Source organism: Camelus ferus, chromosome 6 (assembly GCF_009834535.1).
Source record: "Camelus ferus isolate YT-003-E chromosome 6, BCGSAC_Cfer_1.0, whole genome shotgun sequence".
Classification (NCBI taxonomy): Eukaryota; Metazoa; Chordata; class Mammalia; order Artiodactyla; family Camelidae; genus Camelus; species Camelus ferus.
This window is the reverse complement of record NC_045701.1, coordinates 72,899,636-72,925,582: the sequence shown is the minus strand read 5'-3', so window position 1 is coordinate 72,925,582 and position 25,947 is coordinate 72,899,636. Positions and strand designations below refer to the sequence as shown.

At 45.2% G+C, this 25,947-nt stretch overlaps 1 protein-coding gene across 1 annotated transcript in view; it reads right to left on the bottom strand.

Moving 5' to 3' along the window:
• The window catches only part of NRXN3 (neurexin 3), a 1,622,198-nt gene that overhangs the window by 1,366,856 nt on the left and 229,395 nt on the right, over positions 1-25,947 (bottom strand). Inside the window, exon 4 of the mRNA XM_032482446.1 lies at positions 8,911-8,928. Within this exon, the coding sequence (XP_032338337.1) occupies positions 8,911-8,928 (18 nt within the window). The remainder of the gene's footprint in view (positions 1-8,910; positions 8,929-25,947) is intronic.

Below are 25,947 nucleotides of genomic sequence, written 5' to 3'. Positions count from 1 at the left end.
TAACATACCTCTTCATTCATGAATGACAGGAAGCTGGAAGGGATAGCAGTTGTGCCAGATGAAAGAACTCTATCCAAATAGACCACAGTGTGCTGTATTTTAAAAATCTAGGGCTGAATTTAACAAAATCAAAGAAAGGTCCCAAGATTAAGTCAAATAAATCAATTGCACCAGTGCAGGAAAGAGAGAGGAATGGCTTAGCAGCAGTGCACACAGAATAGTGAAGGTTTTCAGTGACTTTAAGTTCAATTTAATACTATAGTCATTAAAAAAAGAAGTAAGGTGTTTGGTGCTGCTGTTAATAGATGTAGAGAGTTTAGGAAAAGGGAGCAATGGGACCCCTCTATAACCATCTGGTTGCAGTATGTCCATAATACTGTACGTGGTGTGGGCATTCTTCTTTGGAAAGGATACCAAAAAATGTAATTTTTCAGAAAACAATGATCTGGATGAAAGAACTCAAAGCCTTGTATGAGAATGCCCAGAGAAACTGGAGATGTGTTAGCCTTTAGAAAGGAAAACCCTTGAAGACAAAAGCCCTGTCTTCAAACACTGGGAGTGTAATTAGATCTATTCTGTGTGTCCCCAAGGGCTGGAAGCAACACAGGTGGTGAAACCTATGGTGACTCAGAATAAAGGAACACTCAGTGTGTTAGAATGCCTAAAGGAGCAGAGTTTCTCATCAGTGTAGGGGTTCAAGCTGAGTCTGAATAAACTCTTATGAAGAGACTCAAAAATAAGGTGCACAGAGAATCTTGACAACCTTTTGGGTCCTTTCCATCTCCAAAATGCAAAATTTATGAACACATACAATATGGCAGGTAGTGGGGATGCAGGCATGGATAAGTTTCTGTTTTCAAAGAGTAAGGGACTCCCTGTCCTTCAAGAGCCCATGGTGGCCGATGTGAGCATGTAGGGGTTAATACCCAGCTGGCTATGGTATAGTGTATAATGATGAGGCCTCTGCTATCCCACGACCTAAGGTGCCACCGGAGCTCAGACAAAAAGGGATCATTCGTCCCATTCTCCTTTCCACCTCCTCATCCCCACCCACTCCCCTCCCTTAATTTATGGAGGGTATAAAACAGTGGCTGATGCTGAAGCTTTCAAATCCCTTCACTTTCCTTGGAAACACTGGTTCTCAAACTTTGGTCACATCAGATCACCTTGATGAGCCTGGATCTCATTCATTAGCTCTCCAGGTGATTTTGATGATTACCAGACTTTGCAAACTACCACTCTAAATTATCCAAAACCTGGATTCAAACTCCAGCTCCACTTCTTACTAACTGTGGGATTTCGAGCAAGTTAACTTATTCTGTGCCCTTTTTCCTGTAAAATATCTGCATCTCACTTGTAAAATGCTTTCTGAGGATCACTGTGCAACCATGTATGACTAGCACTTGGCATGGCACATAGGGAGGGTTCGAAAGCTTGCGGTCATTATCCAGGAGACTGGTATATCTAGGCTCACTCTGTGTCCCCTACGACCCCCATCTCTTGCCAACATCATTTCTCCAGTAAGCTGGCTGGTCTAGCAGGCTGCCTGCCCAGGCATCCTCAGATGCCTCCCTCCACGGTCACAGTTAGCTGACTGGCCCCACAAGGGCACCAGCCGCATTCCATCGCCCCACTACTCCTGAGGCCTAGCCCCGCAAACTGACTAGCTTAGCCAGGCCCTTTTCAGAGCCTCCTAGGCAAGTCTCCAGACTGGGAGGGTCTCCGAGGCTGCCAATAACAGGCTGTGTGACTTAGCTGAGTTACATGGAAGTTCTGTGGCCTGTTTCCTTTCCTGTCCAAAGAAGGAGTTGGTCTGGGATAGTTTCTCTTTGGTCTCGCCAGTGGCATTTTGAGCAGCACAGTCTTTGGATGAGAGTCTCCTATATGTTACAGCACATTTAGCATTCACTGCCCCTTCCTCCTAAATGCCACCAATGCCCCCTCATTGGAGCAACAAATACCCGTCCTACACATTTGGCAGGGCCATGGGGAGGGGCAGTACTATCCTGTGGAGACTAGAGGATCACTTCAGTGGTTTTTCCAGCTCTAACTCTGCCCTTGCCTTCCAGAACTGAGAAGCAAACTGGGACCATAACCAGCACTCCAGTGAGTCTGCTTTGCCAAGACAAGACAGTAAAGGAGGCGATTTTTAAAGGCTCTAGAAAAAGGCACCAAGGCCTAGTAATCTTCCTTGAGTTAGCCGAAGCTGGAGGCACACTGGGAAGCAGCTCCTTACTCACACTTACTCATCAAGAGCAGCTACGGGAGCCAAGGGTGTCTTTCCGGGCCCCAGCCGGGCAATTGGCTGGGAGCTGAGCACTGTTAGCCCAGCCAAGGGCCCCCTTCCAATCCAATTATGCACAGCAGTGGTGGATTTCCCTGCAGCCTGCATCCCCGACTGGGCTGAGCCCAAGATGGGCACTGAATAAACACTGGTTTAATTACTTTCTGTTTCAGGGTGAACCCCAATAAAAAAGCAGACTGTTTTTCAAAGGAGTGTTGGGTAAAACAAAGAGCTGAGTCCTCAGCACTATTTATTCATTGAGCAAGTGCTTATTCCATGCCTACAATGTACTGGCACTGTTCTAGGCTGGGATCGCACAGTAGTCAAACGGATTGTACCTTTGTCGGGGGCACGTCCTGGTGGAACTCCATATGAGACATCTCCAGGGCCAGACAGACCAGGGTTTGCATCCTGCTCCACCACTTTTTACTGAGTGGGACTGGTGAGTTCAGTTAACATCCCTGAGTGTCAGATTGCTCCTGGGTGAAATGGGTCTAATGCAGAATCTACCTCCTGGGCATGTCAAAAGAATTAACCGATGCATGCAAAATCTTAGCATATCAGTGCCTGGCTCAAAATACAAGCTCAATAAATGTCAGGTGCTTTTCCCAATAAATAAGGAAGAAAAGTAAGTGGGACTATTGCCCAAAAGAATAGGAAAGAAAAGACAAAATATATAACGGGTACCACTGGAGTGAGGAGCTGTCAGACTTTGGTAATGGAGGGGAAGGCATTTTCCTGAATCCTTCTCCCCAAGGTGTCTCAGTTAGATGGCCAAATCACAGATCCTCAGAATGGAAGGAGCCTGAGAGGTCCTCTGATTCAAAGTAGCCTGATGCCCAGATAGGTTAATGACTTACCCAAGGCCACACAGCTCCTGGGGAAAATGACAGAACCAGAGGGAGGCAGAATGGCAAAGCAGAGATCCCAGATCTGGATTTAAATGCTGATAACCTACCATACTTGCTTCTGGCCTTGGGCGAAGGATACAATGTTTTGGAGCCCAAGGTTCTTCACCCATGAAGACATAAGGACCTGGCGCATGGTGGGTCCTCTATAAGTATCAGTCCCTTTCCGCCCTCTTACTGGGATTTCTTGGCCTCACTTGAAAGCAATGGTGGACTTGATCTAAGTTTGAGGGACCGCTTCACTGGAAGCATAAAGATGAGGACGGATGGGAGAGAGAGCGACAAGAAGAGAACAGCAGGGGTGTTAGAGGGGTCTGCAGCGCAGCCGGGGGTCATGCCTCTGAATAATCAGAGGGACCAACACACAGGCAAAAGAACGTTTCTTTTGTTTTTAAACCTCTCTGAGCCTGTCTTCATTTGTAAAATGGAAGCCCGTGTGGAAAGGATCAAACAAGATAACTTATAATAATAGCTAATTGCTTACTACGTGCCAGGCACTGTTCTAAAGACTTGACATGTGTGAGCTCACAGAATCTTCACAACAGCCCTGTAAGGTAGGTACTTACTGTCCCCATTTTATAGATGAGGAAAATAGGGCCCACAAAGGAAAGGTCATCTGAACAGGCCACACTGGTCCTGGGATGGAGGCAGGATGTCAACCCAGGCATCTGGTTCCCAGCCTGTGCCCTAACCCAGAAGTGGCAAACTTTCACTGTAAAGAGCCAGATGGTAAATCTGCTAGGCTTTGCCGGCCGTCGGGTCTGTGCTGCACCCCGCCTTTGCAGAGCAGCTGTGGACAATACAGAAATGAACAAGCATGCCTGCATTCCAGTAAAACTTTATTTACGAACACTGAAATCTGAATTTCACAAAATTTTTGCATTACAAATTATTCTTCTTTTGATTGCTTTTAACTATTTAAAAAGTGAAAAAATCATCCTTAGCTCAAGGTCATGTGAAAGCGGGCAGCTCTCTTGCCTCATGGCATGTAAACTTTTATATGGGACATGCCTGAACAGTGAGCTGTCCAGACCAAGTGTCCACTCCCTCTCCTTTCCCTAACCTCGTTCTCCCTCTTAGCTCCTAACAACCCAGAAAGCGGATGTTTCACTCTGTGTCAGGCAGAAGAGATGAGGACTAGGGCTTTAGCCAGGCGGGCAGCACCTTCCTCAGTAAACACAGCTCTGTTGTCCCCAGAGGTGAAGAGAGGCTGGGAATTTTAGGTCAGCATGTCTCCAACTTTAATGGGCAGACCTCTGGGGGTCTTGGGCAAATGCAGGTTCTGACTTCACAGGTCTGGGGTGAAGCCTGAGATCCTGCCTTTCTAATGGGCTTCTGGGTGAGGCTGATGCTGCTGGTCCTGTGGGTCGCCTCCTGGAGCAGCCAGCTTGGAGATGAAGACCTCTGTGTCTATAAACACAGGTCAGACATGGCAGGTGCTGCCTCTTGGCTTTGGGTGCAGAACAGTGTCCCTCAGGCTGGACTGAGGGACTCCCTGAAGACAGGGCAGGGCTCAGAATAAATCAGCAGGTCTGCCCTCCAAGGATAGCACTGAAATGGCTTCAACTGGAGGGGAGACAATGAGGGGCAGAGATGGAGAGCAGCAGAGGGACATCTGAGGGAAGGCCGGCGTTCTTGGGTACTTATGGCAACAGCAGACCGAAGCCCCCTCCTCCTGCGCCTGCCAGGGCTCTGATGGACCGAAGCAAGAGGCCTATTTCCTCATCAGGCTTCTGAATAACTAGGGCACTTCCACAAGGTCACAGTTATTCATTTAAATTCCAGCTCTAATCAGCAGGCAGAGCCTGAGAAATTATCCCTTCTGAGGAGAGGAGCTGTCGTTGGAGCACCGTCAACAGCCACCCACCCTCAACCCTGGCCTGGAGGGAGACCTGTCTGGGAAGGGGTGGCAGTGGCCTCACAACCCCAGGCCCAAGCACTGTCCCCTGCCTCCTAGGTCCTCCCTTGACCCCACCCTCTTCCTCACCTCCAAAGGACTTCCTCTCCCCTTGGCAGAGAGTTCCAGAACACACGGGAAGTGGGGAGAGGGCTGAGAGTGGACACAGTTCAGCACGGCTGGGATGGACTACTCCTGCCCCATAGGCAGCCCAGTGACAAATCCTCATGGGCCAGGAGCACAGGATAAGCACCTGACAGGAATCCCTGCTGGGCCACGTGGCTTTTTGGATGTCCCTTCCCCACCCTGGGCCTCCATTTCCTCCTCTGAGGAGTAAGAGAGTCACAATCCTTAGACAGGATTTGAGCTCCAACATGACTTGGGACCCTTAGACCCACACTGCCCTGGTGCTTACGGCCACACCTTCTGCTCAGTAAATATTGTTGAGGCCCGACTATAGTGCCACAACAATGCAGAGTTGGGAATGCAGACACAGATAAGGTGCACCCCTGGCCCACAACTCTGCCTTGGAAATGCCAGGGTTTCGAAGAAAAGGGCACAGGCTTTGGTGGCAGACAGATCTGAGATTTGGGTTTGTACTAGCAGCTGGCGGCTGTGAGCAGTTACTGGAACCTCTCTGCGTCTCCTGTTCCTCTTCTCGAGTGAGGATGGTAACACTTGACCAGAGGGACTGATGTGAATAGGTAAGTAAGAGCAGGCCTGGGAGGCATCCGAGCTGAGTGTCTCTCACCTCCTTCAGGCCAGCACACCGCAAATGCCTGTTGCTACTTTATTCTCTTGAACTTCCTGCCCGCGGACTAGGAGCGGGGGCTGTGGATTTTCCCACGTGGAAGTCCAGCGAAGTATCGCCTGCGCCTTTTCTCCTACGTGTCCAGGACACTGTCTCCGAGTCTCCAGCCCAAATCCTGGACCTTGGGAAAGGTGTTGCATGCCAGGCCCCATCTCTGACTGCATTTTACAGTAGGGTTACTTCTAACCAATCTCCTCAACGTGTAAAATTAATCAATTAATCAACTGTCCCTTTACAGTCTTCTATGGCCCCTGGATAAACAGTTACATTAGCTCATAAAACCCCCAATTTGTCTTCCTGCGGGGAAGGAAAAAGCCATCACAGAACCACTAAAGGTCTCTTGATTCAGAGCCACAGCACTGCTGGCTCCAGGTTGCCTGGCCAGGGGTTGAGAGAGTGGGAGCCCGCCGCTGACCTCAGCCAGGGCCGGGCAGCACAGGCTGCCTCCTGCCACGTCCAGGACCACGGGGGAAATTTCTGGACCAGTGACTGGCTTCAGGCTCAGAAAGCACAACCAAAGCAAAGGGTCAGTGGGATGACAGGATTGGTATCAGCTCTTGACACCTCAAGGGAAGGATGGAGAGTGCCAAGATTGGGAGTCAGCCTGGAACCCCACACGTGGCCCTGCTGCTCAGTGACCGGGTGACCACAGCACAGCACTTAACCTCCCAGCCTCAACTTCCTTAGAAGACAAATGGGGCTCAGGCAATACACCTCAGAGGGCTATGAAGAGAATAAAGTGAGATAACGGCCGTGAAATTGAGACAGCGTGTGTTGTGCTGGTGATACTTGCTGTTTTTTAAGGTAGGGTCACCCACTGACCTCCACCCCTGTGAAGAGATGGAGGGGAGCCTTTGGGTCCACAGCGTTCCACCCCACCAGGACCAGCACGGCGCCTTTGTGAGAATCAGAAGGGGGTACCCCCAGGTCAGAGGCAGCCCTGTAGGTGCAGATGTGACGAAATGCAGACTGGATTTTGATCCCCATGCATACCGTGAGCTGGGAGCCGCCGTGCTGGGCATAAGTCTAAGTGGACACCCTGGGTCATTCCTGCTGTGAACCAGGAAGAGGAAGGGGGTGGGCCAAGTGGCACTTTCACAAACAAAGCTTTTGGTGTTGGGCTTGCTCCCTGACTTCCTTAAAGTATCCTGGAAAACATCAGCTCAGCAGAGAGGCCTTCCTGGACCACCCTTCATAAATTAGCAACTTCGTTTTTACCTGCTTCATTTCTCTCCATAGCACTTATCACCTACCACCTGATGCAATATTATATGTAATATACATTTATGTATTATATATAATATGTGTGTATATATATGTGTGTGTGTATAGTATATATTATATAATATATAATGTGTGTGTGTATATATTACATATATTAGTTTCTTGTCTGTCCCTATCTATAATAAAAGATCCATGAGGTCAGGGATGTTCTTCTATTTTGTTCACTGTTTTATCCCTAGGGCCTAGAACAGTGCCTGGTACATTGTAGGTTCTCTATAAAAAACTATTTGTTGAGTGAGTGACTGAACTGAAATATTATTAAATAGAAAGAATAAATGTAATGATATCTTCCTAGGAAATGCTTTCCTGTGCTTTGGTTCAAACACCAATTATTTTCAAAGGTGGGTGTTAGGCAGAAGGAAATAGAGGCAGGGAAACCTGCGTATTCACTAGGGATAACCTGATTATCCTCTTATGTTGTGTAACATCCCATATAGATCAATGATCAGAAACGCTACTTAAGTCTGGTTGATTCTTTTATATAGTCAAAAGCAATAAAGGATACATTCATTTGGGGAAAGGGCTACTAATAAAGCAAATGTCACATTACCTCTGAGCAAAAATAAACAATAGTCCCACTAGGAAATACTTATGAGATCTTCAAGCGGAGAGAAATTCAACGATGGGACCCAGCACATTCCAACAGAGTATGCATGGGCTTTGGAGTCTGAAAGCCCCAAGTTCAAATTCCAGTGCTCCCGCTGACAAGCCCTATGACCTTGGACAAACTGCTTAACTTGCCAGGCCCTAAATTTCCTTTGCGTTAAAACGTATATAACAATACCTATCTTGTCTTGATGCCATAAGAATTAAATGTTAAAAAGACTACATTTAAAAATATTTATGAAAATATCTAAGAAAGTCAATACTCCCCTCTCATTTGGTAGGGTTATCCTTCTTACTCAGTTCTGAACAGTTAAGAATGGCCTCCAACCATTTAAAATCACCTGACACTTCTTATCTAGAAATGCTTGTATCCTCTCATATGAGTCTATATATGTGTTGTGTACACATGTATGTTTTCATACACACACGATGCTTACAGTTAGGACTCTGGGTGAGGATGCATTTTGAAGAGAAATGCACAATCATCAGAAGGATGGTTCTTCCATTTATCCACTGACAAAAACCATTCTCTTTCTTCCCCATTACCTTTTTTTTTCCCAACCAGTGAGCATGTATTAATTACATAACCAGGGGGAAAATATTGCTAATTTCATTGTGATAAAGTCAAGTCATCCCTTAGAATAAAAAGAAAGAAACCTTCTTTCACCCACATCATATTTTTCATACTAAGTATGTCGTATCTTCAACTTTCAACCATACGAAGTTATAGGAAATAAGTAGATTTATGGAAGACAAGGCAAAAAATGCTCATTAAATTGGAGAATACATATCCTAAGAACAACTTTTAAAAATATTTCTTAAACATCTTTCAAAAAATGCTCAATTTCTACTTCTCTGATTCACCCAGAAATATTACTCGGAAGAAAGTAATTGTATTAGCATGGAAGTCACATTCCTTTGGTTTTAAAATGGTTCTTCAAAGCCAATTCAAATCCATCAATTCAAGGCATTTCTTATAAACCAAAATCAATGAAAATGCAATGTACTTAGATTTTTGTTCTGTTTAGAGTCCCTAGGAAAAGGTCTCACTCAGAGTCAAACCATGCACAACCTGGCAGAGGGAAATTTTCACGGCAGCTGTGCAAACACAAAGACTCACCTGGACCTTGACTGACGTCTGTGGCAGCATTTTCAAAGGGAGGAAAAGAGAGAGGAGAGAGAGGGGGAGAAAAAGGAAGAAGAACGTTAGCAGCACACACACACACGATGCAAGGTGTCCTTGCATGACTATCAAGTTCATGCAAGACCTCAAAGTTGCTCAGCCTCTGAGCACTTAGTTCTACCTTCACCCAAAAACCACCCATGCAAGCTGAGAGGCCAAGCTCCCTTTTCACTGTGCATGTAGCAAGAGAGGTGAGCTTCACATCTGTCCGGAAAGACATCATTCTGGAATCAGATAGGGCTCCAAAGGGCCAAGCAGACTGGACTCCTGCAAGAATATTGGTTAAAATATTCTGGTTGATTTCTGCATACCGATACCCAAGCAAATCCTTCTCCCCACCAGGTACAGGACACTACAGACATGAAGTCAAGCAAGGTTTCCCCACAGGGAGAAAAAAATAATAGTTAACCACTCGCTTGAGGAACAAAGGAAAAGAGGCATAAGAATTAAGAGGAAGTGGTCCCGTTATTCACCACACAGGACTGAAGGACACAAGGTCACAAAACATTTATAATTCCTTCCCTCCCCACAGTGTTCCCGGTGCCCATTCTTCATCACAGACAGCGGGGGGTGTGCATGAGATTGCGTGTGAGCAGATCATCTGCCACACAAATTGAAATCCTGCCTCTCCCTTTAATTTTTCTCCTTGCTTTTCACCCCATCATTAATGACAGAAGTTGCCATTTGAAATCACTTGTGACAACTACAAATAAACATTCAGCTCTGGGAAGATTGACATTTGAATTAAACCAATGAACTTTCAAAAATGAAGAACAGTTCACTCCCATCTTCTCCATGAATACAATCTCCTCCTCCCACCCTCAAATGTAAAATAGAACTATGCTTGGGAAGACAAACCAAGAGCAGCAGCAGCAGCAGCAGCAAAGCATTGCTGAGACTCCTAGACCTGACCTGAGAAGATATACTACCGCTTAGGAGAAGGGGCAGGGCTGCTTCAGGAAACCACTGGCCACCCAGGCCACACTGGGTGACTCATTTAGAATCATCGAATGGTGGGTCTGGGACATCCAAAGCTGTTATCTAATTTAATTATTTTTGTATTTAAGATGGAGAATAAAAGAGGTTGAGAGACTTGTCTAAGTTCACACAGCTAGTTCAGGAAACAGATTCCAGAAAAGATCCTGGATCTCTTGAGTCCCATTTGACTCAATGTTCTTTTAACTGAAACTCAGGTCCCTCAGGGCATATGGGACCCAAATTCAGTTTGCAAGTTAAAGGGAGCACCTGAAGCCATGAGGAAGCAGGGTGAGAAGCCTCCCAGTTACGCCATGGGTGGAGTCACGGGTTATCCTGTGGGTCTCTCATCTGCGGCAATCAGATTTGCAAAGCTCCAGCGAGCTCCTTAGGGCTCTTGCCCCAGGAAAACCCAGGCGCTGGCCTAACCCACTACAGCTGGGCATTTCTCCAGCCCACACCCTCTTTTCCCTGAAAGCTGTATCTGCCTGATGAGACTTACAGAGAGCTCTGAATCATTCTTCAGCCACACCCCCTTCCAAGTTTTCTGGTGAGTTGTTAGATTTAGGGGTGGAGTAGCAGCAGGGAGGAAGAAAAGAGGCAAAATAGAAGAGGTGGGAAGGGAAAACATGCTGCATAAATAACTAAGCAGAGCCATTAACTGTGACTGATGGATTGCCTAGAATAGTGGTCGTTAAGGTACCCCTTCATTAAACAGGATATCAAACTATTTCCATGTGGTGGAGTTCAGTGGTGGAAGTGTCAACACTTGTTCACAGAAACACATTCTACGGGGGCACCAAGACCAAGAGAGATAGGACACCTTGGAACCCAAAAATCCTTTCGACAGCAAGTTGCCCATTTGGGCGATGTAGTTACAATCCTAAATTTTGGAGATAGTCCAGGTTCAAATCCTGGCCTGCTCCATGGCCTTGGGTCAATCATTGAACTTCTGAGTTGTTTTCTTCAGCTATAGAATGGGAAAATAACACAGCCTCCCTGATGGCAGTGTTATGAGAATTAAATGAGATTAAATACTTGTAAAGCACTTAACTCAGTACATGGCAAACACTGCATAGACGTTAGCTGCCTGATTGTTATCAGTTTGAATTACCACAGACACAATCACCAAAAAATGTTGACCAGATGGCTCCCTGGAAACACCAAGAGACCAGAGGAATTAAGCCATATTTCTTTTGGTGATTTGGGTTCATCTCTTCTATTTGCGAATGAAGATGTCTACTCCAGCCCTCCCCTTCTTCTGGGTCTCTTCCCGCCCCTCAGCTGGAACTGGGGCAAGGGGTTGCTATTAGGTTCTGGGTGAGCAGAAGCAGGGGTCAAAACAAATTCCATTTTTATTTCTTTAGTTTCCATCTCCTGAACCCTCAATATGGCCCAGTTCTATTCCTGTGCATTAAAAATACTGGATCTCTTCATGCCAATGTGGGGCAACAAAGCCACCAAGAAGAACCTCCTTTAGCCAGAGGTCAAAGTCCAAGCTCAGTTCCTGGCTGTGGCATTAAGCTGGAGGCAGTTCTAAGCATTTATGTCCAACCTGAGGAAAAGAGAGATGGTATCACCTGGCCACTGTTCTAAGAAATGAGTGACCTGAATCTCTGAATTCAATTCTGACCAACAGATTGAAATGGCAAAGGTTGGGTGGGGGGAAGGGGAAAGTTGAATAGGTGGCAATCAGAACCTCAGCAGTATCCATCTGCTAGATTTTCCATCCAGCATCCTTTTCCCTTTCTTTTTGTACCAAGTCTCAGCTGTCTTCTGGGGGACCCCCTTCCCCACCCTTAATCCCCATGGTTTGGTAGAGATCACCCCACCCCCATCCTAGCTTCGAGGGCAGGCATGTCATTCCGGCCAGGTCATAGGAGCCTGCAGAGAGAGGAAGGATCTACAGCTGGACTGCTGGGATTCAGGTTCTGGTCCTTCACACTGTGTAGACTTTGTGCCAGTTACCTGAGTTTTATGTGCTTCAGTTTCCATATCTGTAAAGCGGGTGTGATAACAGTTCCTACCTCCTAGGGTAGTTATGAGGAGCTTAGAACAGAGCCTGGCATATAGAAAGCCCTTAGTCCATGTTAGCTGGTAATTTTATTCCCTTCATATATGAGAGGGCAAGGTTTTTTTGTTTTTTGTTTTTTAAGAAAACAACCCTTCCCATGGTCACACAACAGGAAAAGCTGACTTAGGGTGCAGCTAGGGGTTTTTAACTCCATGCCTCGCTGCCTCCCAACTTCCAAGGCAATCATCCCCAGAGCACCCTCTGTCTGTCACTGCTACTGGAACGTAGCCAGGAGTCTGTGAATGGGGGAGCAACTTTGAGGTCCAGGACGGATCAGAGGAAATATAAATGTGTAAATATGTGTATATCAATTTTTGGTAGATAAAAAATGGGGGCAAATTGCAGAAGAAAAGGCAGTTGACAACCAGATGGGGTTGAGCCAGGGGAGGTGGCATCCCCTCCCATGCCAGCACTTCCTCAGCTCCCTCCTGCTGTTTTATTTTCTCACCCTTCTGGGCCTGTAGTTTTCCAGAGCACCACTGCATTTAAATCTATATTCTATTTTCTCTCCCAGAAAATAGGTCAGACCCAAGGCAGAGTTCACCAGGTGGGGTCCCAGAAGGTTTGGCTGGGCCTCGCCTCCAGGAGCCTGGCTGTGCAGCCTGCCCCTCGCTCCCCAAAGCTCCTCCAGGGACATGGGGTGGGGGGTTGGGGTGTAAAAGTAGCAAGTGGGGGAATCTCAGACTTCTGCCTCTTGAAATAATCTAGCCCAAATGAGGGGTGCGGTGGCAGGGCTCCCCTAGTTGAGCTATACTCTGCAACAGTAGCAGATGGAGGGTTCTTTCTCTGCCACCCCCCACCCCCCACCCTGGTTAGAAGAACCAGATCTCCCCAAACTGAAGGAAATTGTTTCCTTTGAACTTTAAAATAGCCATGCATATGCACTTGTGGCTGAAGTTATTGTTGAATATGCAACAAGTGTCCGTGGGGCACTGTGTGGAGGAGGGACTGCCCTAATTTACTTTTTCCCTGCCTGAGATAACGAAGAGGGTGGGTGAAGGGTGGCAGTGGCTTTCAAGTCCTTCCTCTTCTGGTTGGCTCTTCCATCCCTGGTTTGAGCAAGGCACTCCTAACAGAGGTGGCCCCAGACTGGATCAGAATTCCTTTTCATTCACGATCCCCACCCTCAACTACTTCTCAAGCACCTGCTATCCACTGAGGTCAGTGTGAGTGCCAGAGCTTGGAATACTGGAGAGGGAAGGTGCCAGGTGATATAAGCCAGTCCTCAGCCCTCCTGTCAAACGTCAGAAGCTACTAACGTGAATCGAGCAGGTCCTGCCCTAGAGCCGCGACATCTGCTGTTCCCCCGCCTGCTGATCAGTCCTTGTCAGACGTAGTAAGACTGTTCCTCACTTTCTTCAGGTATCAGTTCAAATGTTACTTCTCAGAAAGATCTATCTGAACCACCTTTTTTAAAATAGAAGCAACTCCTCTGCCACTTACCCTGCTTTTCCTTTCTTCCTGGCACTGATCACTACTTGGCATTGCAGGATGGGTCTGTTTTTATTGTTTCCATCCCCCTTAGACTATAAGCTCCATGAGAGCACTGCCACCTGTTTCACTCACTGCTTGTATCCCCAGCGTTTAAGGAGGGTCTGGCCTGCAACATGTGCCCAGCATCACGGTGACTAGATCGTCTCCACTGACACAACTCACTGAGACAGATCCTGCTGGTATCTCCAGTTACACATGACAAAATTGAGGCTCAGAGAAGCTGAAGTATGCGTGCCTATGGACAGAAAGGCAGAGCTGGAACTGGACTCTGGATCCGAATTCTCTTACTGTATTAAGAACACTGTTTTATCAGGTGGGTTGTCTCCACACGGTAACAAAGATGGAATCTGGCAGCTCTAGAGAAAAGAAAGAAGCCTATTTCGTGGTAATTTTAGTAAAATTCCCCGGGGAGGCTCTCACTGGTGTGGCTTAGGCCACATGTCTGTTCCTGAGCCAATGACTGTGTCTAGCATGACACATCCGGGGGTGAATCTGGGGATAAAATGGGATCATGTCTGTATGTCCCTGGCACGAAGCAACAGTAATCATAAAAAAGTTCACCTTCATTGAGCATCCTGTGTACGGGGCACTGTCCTAAGTGCTGTGTATACAGCTTCTTATTTGATTTTCACCACAGCCCTGGCAGGAAGGACTATTATTCATCCCATTTTGCAGATAAGGAAACTAAGCCCAGAGAAGAGGCTCTGTCATTATTAATACCTCTCATACTCAGAGTAGCACATCAGATAAGGGTCAATCTACGTTTCTGAATAAAAGAGCAAACCAGATCAAGTACCATCCAACCCATCATGCTGCAAATTAAGGATAAGAATACTGGTGAGAAAAAGGCACAGCCCAGGCAGCATGACTCTAGGCCTGAACAGCTAATGCTCCTGCCCAGGGCTGCACGCTTTAGAGGGTCTGCTCTGGCCCTTCTGCAGCCACATCTCACTGCAGGACCTGAGGAGCCCACCGGGCCAATGGTATGTTCCCAGAACCAGCAACACCTGCTACTAGCCCCCTTGAGGAGGACACTCAGCTACTCGGATTTCCTTGTCCAAACTGCCCCAAATCCACAAGGGCTTCTTCCCTGGGTTCATTGTCCCAAAAAAAACCAACCCACTGATGTGTGTACTTTTTTTTATTTAAATCATACCTACTTAAAAAAAATATTTTTAAAGATCTGTTTATTCTTTGGGGGGGGGTAATTAGGTTTGTTTGTTTTTAATGGAAGTATTGGGGATTGAACCCAGGACCCTGTGCATGCTAGACACATACTGTACCTCTGAGCCATACTCTTCTCCTGATGTGTGTACTCTTGTGTCAAGAAATGACCAAGGGAAAGCTGTTTGCAGGAGCTGTGGACTTCCACAGGCTGAGGCATCCACAAAAACGTGCACGAGCTTCATCGTGGTGCTGGAGGTGGAGAGAAGGGAGGCTGCCTGCTGGCTTCCATGTGTATTTTTGCCCCAAGCCCACACACATCAGGGCAGGTTTTCGTCAGGATTATACCCAACTTAACAATACGAGAAAAAAATGTAAAAAGGCAAAGACTGTGTCTCCCTAAGGGCCTATCCTCTCTTGTCCCTGCAGAGAATGAGCATAAGATTCTTCCCTTTACTTCAGGAACAAATATACAGAAGCGATTTTTTCAGTTGAGAGCTAAAGCAAACTTCCAGCAGCGAAGAGGCTGGGTTTCCTGTGTTCTGGGGCTCTTTCCGGATCTCCGTGTCTGAGCTCTTCAAACACAGGAAGAGTTGGTCTCTCCACAAAAGGCCAGGTGGTGTTAGCTTCATCCCCGACACACAGCCCATTTATCCGCCTTCGCAGAAGAATGAGCCCTCCCAAGCCCTGGTGCTGTTTGCTTTTCTACTTTGATGCTAATAACTCCAGACTGCAAGATGGAGTGGAGGGGTGGCTGCTGTGTCAGGTGCCAGCCTGCCAGGGAAGGCAGCAGCAGGGAGAGGAGCAGGATGAAAAGCAGGAGGCAGCAAGGATGGTACCCCTGTGGGTCAGGTCACCGCTGCGCCCGGATACCTTAGGGGCTATAGCACACTTGGCGTGGCTGTGACTTGAGGAGCCCTGCTTGACTGACAGCTGGGGGAAGAAGGAGTCTACTTGCTACAGATACAATCAGAGATCAGTGCAGACAGTGGGGTTTGTGCTTTGTTTTTTGGGTTTTTTGTTTTTTTTCAATGCTTTAGAGGTTTGGAGCACTGGCTTTGCCACTTGTTAATAATAATATTTTTGTCCAATTTCTTACTTTACCTTCCTCTGCAGCCACACAGGACTAATGGCAATAGAGTCAATTCTGCTAGAATCATCTAAGCATTTCTAGGAACTAATGCAAAATCACACAGTAGAAACCACAGGGCTTTTAGAGAAAATGGGATTTGGGCACAAGACCCCGCAACTTCATCAGTAACACATGAGAGATAGGAACCTGTTTTACACATGTTAATAGTTAAAGAATACATAAATAATACAGTCAGTACAGAACTGAAGTTTGCTTGTGGAAGTCGGGAGCTTGGGAGTTCCTGCAAAGCAGTGAAAGAAGGGCCTTGTGAAATTGGATAGGAAGCTGTCGCCCAGCTGTGGGTGGGTGTGGCTCAGAGCACACCTGGTAACTGGAGTGGCTGGCACATGTGGAGGTGTGTGCATTTGTGCATTCCTACACAGTTTGTTTCTGCTAGCTGCAGTTTTCTGCCTTCACCTAGCGTTTCTCATAGACAAAATCATGCGTAATCAAAGACAAAATTATTATGCTCAAATTGTTCTCTAATATATCAATCGCGTTGGAACAAATTTGCATTTTCAAAACAAGCATTATAGCAGAACTGACTGTACCTAATTTATATGACGTTTATGAGGACCAAACTAGATGACCCATGCAAAGTGCTTAGCACAACGCCAGGCACAGAATAAACCTTTGATGAATGCTTACTGAAATTGTTGTTATTAATGTCTCTGCTGGCTTGTTTACCCCCACCTTGTAAACTGAAAGGACCAAGTTGAGCATCTATCAAGCTGTTTAAGCCTTGCCAACAAAAGGCACTTCTAGCTAATACCGCCTTAGACCACAAGGTTGGTACCTGCAGTAGGCTCCTATCTAAGAAGACAAGGGTTTTAGTGACATCCTCATAGCAGAGGACACTGCCAGGGACAGGATCCAAATGCCAACTTACTAGGTAAAGAAATGGATGCTGTCCTCCCCAAACAAGCATGACCTACCAGGGAGAAGAGTGCACACCTGCGTCTCGGAGAACACCAGGAAATCAAAGAAGAAACTAACCCAAATGAGAAGGTATCCCATCATCTAGAAGGACAGAGAGGAATGCACCTAGGAGGGGAAAGAAATCAGTCAAACTTCATGTTAGAAATGCAGCTAGTTGCAGACATTTTCAATCTCCCTGCCCCCTGCAGAGAGCACAGGGGTTAAGAGTCAGGTTCTTGAGTCAGGAAGACCTGAATGAAAATCCTGGCTCTTCCACACATTGTGTATACCAGCTCGGGCATGTTAACTAACCCAGGCCTCAATTTCCCCATCTGTAAAATGGGGACGATCTACTTATCTGGTAGGACTGATGTAAGGGTTATAAGGAGCTAATGTATGCAGAAGCACTGACAGGGTGGCTGGCACTGAGGAAGTACTAATCAATGCTGGCAAATCATAATTATTGCATTACTTCATCTGAGAGATTTCCTTGAGACAGAGGATCTGCCCTCTTTCCAAGAATTCACTGCTCTTTGGAAAGACTCACTTCTTGGAGCTTATGCCAATTGGAAGAATGGTCTGGAAGAAGCAAGGGTTTCAGCAGAGGTGAGTTCTGCAAATTCTGCAATTCAGTACACGCAGCCTTGGAAGAGGAGGTCTATGTGTGCTCCTCTGTAGGGGGTGCAGTTGTAGAATGTGGGAGAGCCCCATGTTTAGAATCAGAAATCCTGGCTGTTTTTGTTTTCCTAATTTTTTTATTGTGGTAAAATGCACATGACATAAAATGTACCATCTTAATCATTTTTACGTGCACAGTTCAGTGGCGTAAATTACATTCATGTCATGCAACCATCACCCATTTCCAGAACTCTTTTCATCTTGCAGAACTGAAAGCCTTGTACCTGTTAAACAATAATGTCCTTACCTCCTACCCCAAGCCCCTGGCAATCAGCATTCTACTTTCTATCTTTACGAATCTGACTGTTCTAGGAACTTCATATGAGTGGAATCATAAAGTATTTGTCCTTTTGTGACAGGCTTATTTCACTGAGCCCAATGTCCTTAAGCTTCACCCATGTTGTGGCATGTGTCAGAATTTCCTTCATTTTTACAGCTGAATAATATTCCAATGTTTCTATAACATAGTACCCCCCTTAACCATGGGGGCTACTTTCCAAGACCCTCAAGGGATACTTGAAACCGCAAATAGTACCAAACCCTATAGACAATATCTTTCCCTACACATGCATACCTATGATAAAGCTTAATTTATAAATTAGGCATAGTAAGAAATTAATGACAGCTAATAATAAAAGAGAACAAGTATACGAATATATTGTGATGATAGTTACGTGAATGTGATGTCTCTCTCTCTCAAAATATCTTTACTGTGCTGTACTCACCCTTCTTCTTCTGATATGAGGTGGTAAAATGCCTGCATCATGAGATGACGTGAGATGAGTGGTGCAGGCATTGTGACAGCACTAGGCTACTACTGCTCTCTGATGATAAATCAGACGAAGTGCTTTGGGTGATCCTGGAACACTGAAGTTGGGGATCCCATGTAGGACAGAATGAGATGGCACAAGATTGCATCATGCTACTCAGAACAGCATATAATTTAAAACTTATGAATTGTTTATTTCTGGAATTTTCCATTTAATATTTTTGGACTATGGTTGACCATGGGCAACTAAAACCACAGAAAGTGAAACAGTAGATAAGGGGGTACTCCTGTATACCATGTTTTATTTATAGAAGCTTTTGTTTTGAGCCTTGACTTTACAGCCTACTCCCAGCTGTATGATCCTGGGCAACTCACAGCCTCGCCAAGCCTCAGTCTTCACATCCGTAACTAGCTAATGACACCAATTATGTGACCAGGTTGCAGTGAGGTTTAAATGAGACTGTATATGAAAACGAATATATGTATGTTCATGTATGACAGAAGCATTACGCTGTACACCAGAAATGGACACAACATTGTAAACCAACCATACTTCAATCAATCAATCTATATATATATATACACATACATATATATATATATATATATATATATGTAAAATGAGACTGTAAATGTGGAAGCATTTTGTAAGCAATTATGTCATTCATCTGTTCATTCCAGAAGTACTAATTGTGTGGCAATTCCTTACTAGCCCCTAGGCTAGATCCTGGTATCAAAAGGAAGATTAGGCAGGGTCCCTATTCACAATGATATTATAATGGAAATTTAAAAATTTGACCCAGAAGACAATTGCAGGAATTCGTTCAGCCTCAGACTCTTTCTTAACATGTTAACTCCAAGGTGTTACCAACCAAAGAAAATGGGACTAATTCAGGTTCATTATAACCCCTGCCCTTTTCCAAAGGCCTCCTGTATGTCAGGTACCTGCAGCAGTGATGTATATACGTGCCCTCATTTAATCCTCATGTACATACTGTTGTTAGCCACACTTTACAGACAAGAAAGCCAAGGCTCAGAGGAGTTAACATCCCCAAGTCCACTTAACTTATTAGAAGTAGCCAGGATTTGAACTCAGATTTCTCTGAATCCAAAGCCCTTTTCCTTCCCACAGTACCATCCATCTATCACCTATTATTCCTTCCCTCTCTGGTCTAACCACCCAAATTTATGACCTCCCAGGACATGGAGAAAAATTTCAAGAAATTGGTGTGGAAAACTGATAGCAACTATTGAGTGCCCACAGCATCTGCTGCTGGGCGGGATCTCAGGACCCATATTTCAGAGAAAGAATTATAAATTGGGGCAACATATTCAAAACTGAATTCCATGAAAATACAACACCCAGCAAGATGTGACTAGGAGCTCCTTGCCAAAAAAAAAAAAAAGATCTGTGGGCAAATAAATTTAGATAACAGTGAGCTAAAGAAAGGTGATCAAGTATCTCTGTAGCAAGACTTCAGAAAGCCTCACCTACACTGAGGTCCACTGCGAAGTCCAAGAGGGGATACAGTATGCAGTTTTCCCAATGTTTTTGGAACACTGGACACTTTTCCCTCCATAGAACACCTAGTAACATCTCACAGAACACAGTTTGAGAAGGGCAGGTTATGAGGTTCTCATAACAGCTGGGATTCATTGTCACCCTTTTAGCTCCCATAGTGAGCCTTTGTGTCTGGTTCAGTTGGAAATAGCTAACATTTACTGACCACTTACTATAAGCCAGACACCAACTTAGGCACTTAGAGACTAAAATAACTGCTGGGATACAGTTAGTAGTAAATCTAACAAACCAAGAGGGTAGTAAACATGATGCGGCAGCCGTCCATGGCCATCTACCCCTGTCCCTCACATTAACAGGGGCTTTGGGGTTGACGGAGAATACTTCCAAGTCTTTTGCTGGAGAAACTGTGAAGTGACCTCCAGAGGATAAACGGACGGTAAAATGTTCTAAGAACATTTTACCAAAACTGGCCAGTGGTCAGACTGACACCCCTGGGGAATGACACCCCTGTAAGGCACGTAGTACACCAAAAAGAGCATAAGCTTTGAGTTTAAATTCCAACTTTGCTATTTATTATGCAGCTTTGGATCAGTTACTTAAATTTCATTGGTAAATTGGGGATCACTACATCAATTCCAGAGCTGTCAAAAAGACCAAAAGAGGCAAATGTATATACAGTGCCTAATGACTTCCCTAGCACCGTGCTCGATGCACCTAAGTTCAATTTTCTTTGATTGGTAACGTCTTGGAGCTAGCGTGTTAAGAGTCTGAGGCTGCATATTGGTTTAGAAAGAAAAGAGGGTCAGAACTAACTAGCAGTGTCTGTCATTGGCTTGAGAAGGAGAGGGTCACATATTGGCTCAAGTGAGCTGGAAACTTTCAGCTGAATGCTTTCCCAAGAGTTCTTGCCCTGAGAAAAGGAGTGTCTAATGAATAGGGGAGCCTCAAAAGAAAGCAAGTGGCCCTAACAGAAGGCTTTCTCACTCCTAGTAGCCCCTGTCAGCTTCTCTGCTTTCCCTTACACCCTTCCCTTTCTTTCTTTCTTTCTCAGAAAATGAACAAGATTGATTTCTTCTCTTTGTAAAGCAAAGGTGTGCTGTGATATGACATTAGTACAGTATTTACTCTAGACCTAAACTTTTTTGTGTGTCTGAAAACCATGCATGTACCCTACTAATTAGTACCAGTCCCATTCTAAAGGGCTCAACAGCATTCTGCAGGCCCTTCCAGAAGGAACTCAGAAACCCAGGCAAGGAGGCACGCCACTGCCAGGAACTGCAAAGCTCAAGCAAGCAGAGAGGGAGCTCCTAGAAGAAGCCCCACAATTTACATATTGATAATATGCTTTTTGAGCTATCATTATTAGTAATCACCATTTTTGTAACTTCTTAAGTACTACTGTTAAACAGTAAAAATATAAAAATGTGATGGTTTCAGAGAGCACAGGGTAGAGGAAACTCATTGAATTTTAGAAGTGGAAGAGTTCTAGGATGTCAAGCAGATCCATCCTTTTCATTTTTTATAAGTTCATTCCATTGACATGTGTTCATTGTACATATCTATGTCCAAGGGACTGTGTGAGGCACTGGGGCGATAGCTTGGAACTTAAAGTCTAGCTGGGGAGATGGGGCACAAATAACCAGACAGACATTTAGTTGTTTAATTATAATTGTGATCAGTGCCATAAGGTTGTCCAGGATCTTTTGAGGCTCAGATGAGAGAAACAGACCCAAAAATGGCGGAACTGATATGTTCACCCAGCTGGATGATGTCGAAGCCTTAACCAGAATTCAGGTCATCTGCCTTCCAGTTCATTATTGTTCCCAATGTGCCACAGCTGGGGTACTAGTGCCCTGACAGGGGTCTGGGAAAAGAATCCAGCATTAAGAGTATAGTGGTGGCAGCTGAGAGAGAGAAGCAAATGGTCAAATCTCTGCAGCTTCCACAGAAGAGCGAGAGCGTGAGCCTGGAAATTTCACTGTCTTCTGGACATTCACTCATGCATCACAGCAGGGGAAAATGGTTTCAAATACCCTCAGGTGGGGGCCTAAACACTAGGGCCTTCCACAATTAGGACAACAAAGGGAGACAGGAGAGCTACCCCAAAACCAATTAGAAAGGGCAGAGAATGGGAGCTGTGGACCCACCACACAGGCTGAGCTCTAAGCTATCTGCTGTACTTTGCTTGGAAATTAATCACACAAATCCCTTGATAAATCTGAGGCCATTATTAGACAACACTAATATCCCCCTTAGAGTAATCCAGACAAATACACTGAGAGAGGGGGGAGCCCCAAGTGGCTGGAAAACAGACTGTTTTCATGTTTGCATGCATCCACGCAAGAACACGTGCAGGGCACTTGCCCCCCAGCTCTCCGCCCCCGACCCCCAGCTGCCTGCTCCCAATAGCACCTCTGGCTTCAGCCCCAATAGCTTCAGGCAAGGGGCGCGAACTGAAGGATGGGGGAACTGAAGGTCTGGATTCCCTCCCCGCCCCAACTCTGCCACTGACCTAATTCTCCACAAGAAAGGATTTTTCCTTTTTGGTCCTGCTTGTTTGTAAATCATGCCACCCCAGTGCACACATAGCTGAAGGCAAGCCTAGCTAGGAAGCAGGGAGAAGCCAAGAAGCTTCAAATGGTGGCCCCAGCTGCCATTTCTTAGGGAGGCAGATCAGCGGAAATTCTGTTAGGCTCAGAAGAGGGGTCTGGAGGTGGAGGGTAGAAAGAGGAAGGCACACCATCAAGACCATCCCAGTTTTACCTTCCTACTCCGCTCTTTACTCAACTAGAGAGGCTATATATTCTAAAATGACCCAACAGAACTCTGCCATGAAAGTTATGTATGACTTTGGGTAGGTTTCTTAACTCATCTGGGTCACTGGTCTCTATAAATGACACAGGATATTTTGACCCTTATATTACGACAACCCCTCAAGGATGCTTTGGAACTGCTTTAAAAAAAAAAAAAAAAAAAAAACCTTCAGGAACGAGACCGACTTTAGTTGTAGGAAGAAGATACGGTTTTTTGACCTGCAAAAATTGACCTGGAAAAACATTAGATCTGTCAGAAAAAGATCAACACAAAATGGAACTGACAGCAGCTAAAAATGCACATGGTAAAATTTGTTATCGACTGAAAAATTGAAGAAAGAATCAAACATTCTTGACAAAATTTGGACCTGCAAATCTGACGTGAGAATATTGGACATGGTAGAAATAATGACCAAAAAAGAATATTCACAATGGTAGAAGCTATACAGACAAAATTTCATAGGCACACACAAAAAAATAACTGGTCATGAATCAAATCTCCATTGCAGAAGACACATGGAACAAAACTGATTTTGTTAAAAATAATTCAGTGAAATAAAAATGAATTGGGAAAAGAAGAAATGATTTAACTATGCTGAAGAAAAAAATGGATTGAGGAATTATATGAGCCCCATATCATTTGCTTCTAAAAAATACTCCCTTAAAAATGCTTGTGTAATCCTGCATGTACCGTGTAGAGTTAAAAGGTCTCAGGGTCAAACTGTGCAATCAAAACATCTTGATAAATGCTGAAGAAAAATAAGTTATATGATCTCAGTGGTCCTATCCAGCTGCAACTTTTTTTTCTGATAAGACCTCAGAATAGAAAGTGAACAAAATTATACAAACAGTTTACTCCTAGGAAGAAGATGGCATGGGAGCCAGCTATTGCCTGCAACAATGCTTCTCACATTAGTAGATTTTATTTATCTGCAACATATGTCAAGCAATTTAAAGCAATTTTGGAAACTAGCATAGGATAACTATATTTTAGTTTTGCCAAGAAAGAACAAAAGCCCCAAAATGACACTTTGTATTACCATAGTTTCTTAAAAAGTAAAGACATTTTAACACCCCCAAAATAAAAGGGAATAATCTCAGAATTTAAAATAAATTTTGATTGTGACTTTACAATAAACTTTATACATTATGTTTATTTTTCTCATTTTCCTCAAGAACAGTGAGATTTTATACTAGCCCTTTTGTGTGTCTATTGTACTACTGGGTGGAGGGCCGATGGACAGTCTCTCTGTACGTCAGTCTCCTGTAAAATTTGAACACAGGATAAAGCTATCCACGCAATGCCTGAAACATACTAAGTGTTCAATAAATGTCATCCCAAAACCCTAAAAGCGTAGGTCGTTTAGGATCAAGCTGATTCCAGTCTCAGATTGTACCCCTACTACTCCACGCTGAAAATTCTTCAGATGATCTGAAATATAAATGCTCCTGGTAACAATAGCTGAAAAGCATGGATTGATCAGGGCACCACCCCCCTTCTCCTCAAGCACCAGGAAAACACATGTGGCAGGTGGGCAGGCCTGGAAGAGCAGAGAAAGAATGTAAGTGCTCAGAGGAAAGGGCAGCTATTTGGAAATGCTGGAGCTGATCTCTGGGCTGTGGGCGGGACTCGCACTGTGCGGCTATTTGAGGAACAAGTCTCTTCAGGTTGGCGGCAAATGACACTCACTGTGGCTTTCTTGTTCCAGCACCCTTTCATCTTTACCTTCTCCATGTGAAGCTTCCTTTAGATAGACATTCTCTTCTCAAATCCTCACCTGTAGGGCCCTGAACTCTGAGTGGAGATGTTCATGTGTATGCCCATTTACCAGACAAGACAGGCTATCCTCATGCTCCACACTGAAGGCATCCCTCCCCATCCCAGTCAGTTCTTTACCCATCCATCCATCCATCCATCCACCCATCCATTGTTATTACCCAACAGCCCTATTCCAGACAAATGCATAAAAGATATAGTTCCTGCCAAGAACATTAGACTGATTGCCCTTATCCTTAGGCTGAGCAAGTGACAATGCACACATGCAGCCCCTCTCCATTGCTTTCTCCCTGTTCCTTCTCACCTTTGGGTGTCACCTCCTCAAAGGGTCCTCCCTGATTGCCTTTTTTTCTCATTAGATCTCCCCTCTGTTCTTTCCACCTACAGCACTCATCACAATTGTAATTATACATGTATTGGTTTATGTTTTCCATAGCTCTAATTTGCAAGCACCATGAAGACAGACCTACAGCTATTTTGATCACCATGGATTGTGCTTGGCAATCAACATTCTTTTGAATCAGTGGATTCTCTTTTCTCAGTGTGATGTAGAGGAATGGATGCTAGACAGAGTGAGAATACCTGGGCTTTAGTTCCAGTCACCTGGCCATTTGATAGCTCAGTGGCCTATTCTAAGTTACCTGGCTTCTCTAGGTCACAATTTCCTAAAAGGAGGAGGTTGGATTCTGATGCTTAAGATGGGAGAGGGGTGGTAAAAATGTATGTGTTGGGGGTGGATATGAAAATCAAAACAATATTCATTTTACAACTTAATATAAACAAAAGATTCCCACCAAAGCTTGACCTAAGGCCTTTTGGATAGTGGGACTATGCTAACAACAACAGCAAAATTACTCGGGAGTCATGGGTTACAAAAGACAGAAAATATGGGATTCCAGCTCAAGCAGTGGGCCACGGTTGAGTAAGAGCCCAAGGATAAAAGCCAGAGGCTGGGCAGAGGGGGCGCGTTCCAGGACAGCTTGCATGTTCCTCTTTGCAACATGTGTCTGAATTGGGATCAAAGTCAGTCTCATGCAGGAGAGGGACAAGTCAGAAGACAAGTCAGTGAAAAGAAGAAAGGTGGTGCCCCCTGCATGCTAGAGGCACCCCAGCTGGGCCAGCAGAGGATGGGACTGGGTCATCAATGACCCCAGAAGCCACCACTCAGTGCCAGATTGAAGAGGGGACTGAGTAAGAACTCAGACTCCACCAACCAACCTCCCAGTCTCCTTTCTTAACGCAGACTGCTTTCTCATTTCAACCCTGTTCCCTTATCAATAAAATCAGGAGAACAGCTGCCCCTCCTGGTCAGGGTGGTTGGGAGAATCAAAGGAAGTCACATTTGAAAGCACTTAGCCCAGTGCCTGGCACTAGAAAGCGTTTCATGAGAACAGATAATCATCATCATTGTTATCACATTTAGCCAGTCAAAACAGGCAGGTGATAAATCGTAAGATTTCCATGATATTAAAATGGCATCACTGAGGCCATACTCAGCAGGATGATTAGAACTGAGCACTAAGCTAAACTCAGCCCTAAAGCCACCGGTTTCACTTGTGATCCTTGGCCAGGAGACTCGGGCAGGGCAAGCCGGCCTGAGCGCTGGGTCCAGAAAAAGCCCCTGACCTCCTGTGATTCCTTACAGTGTCTTAATCACA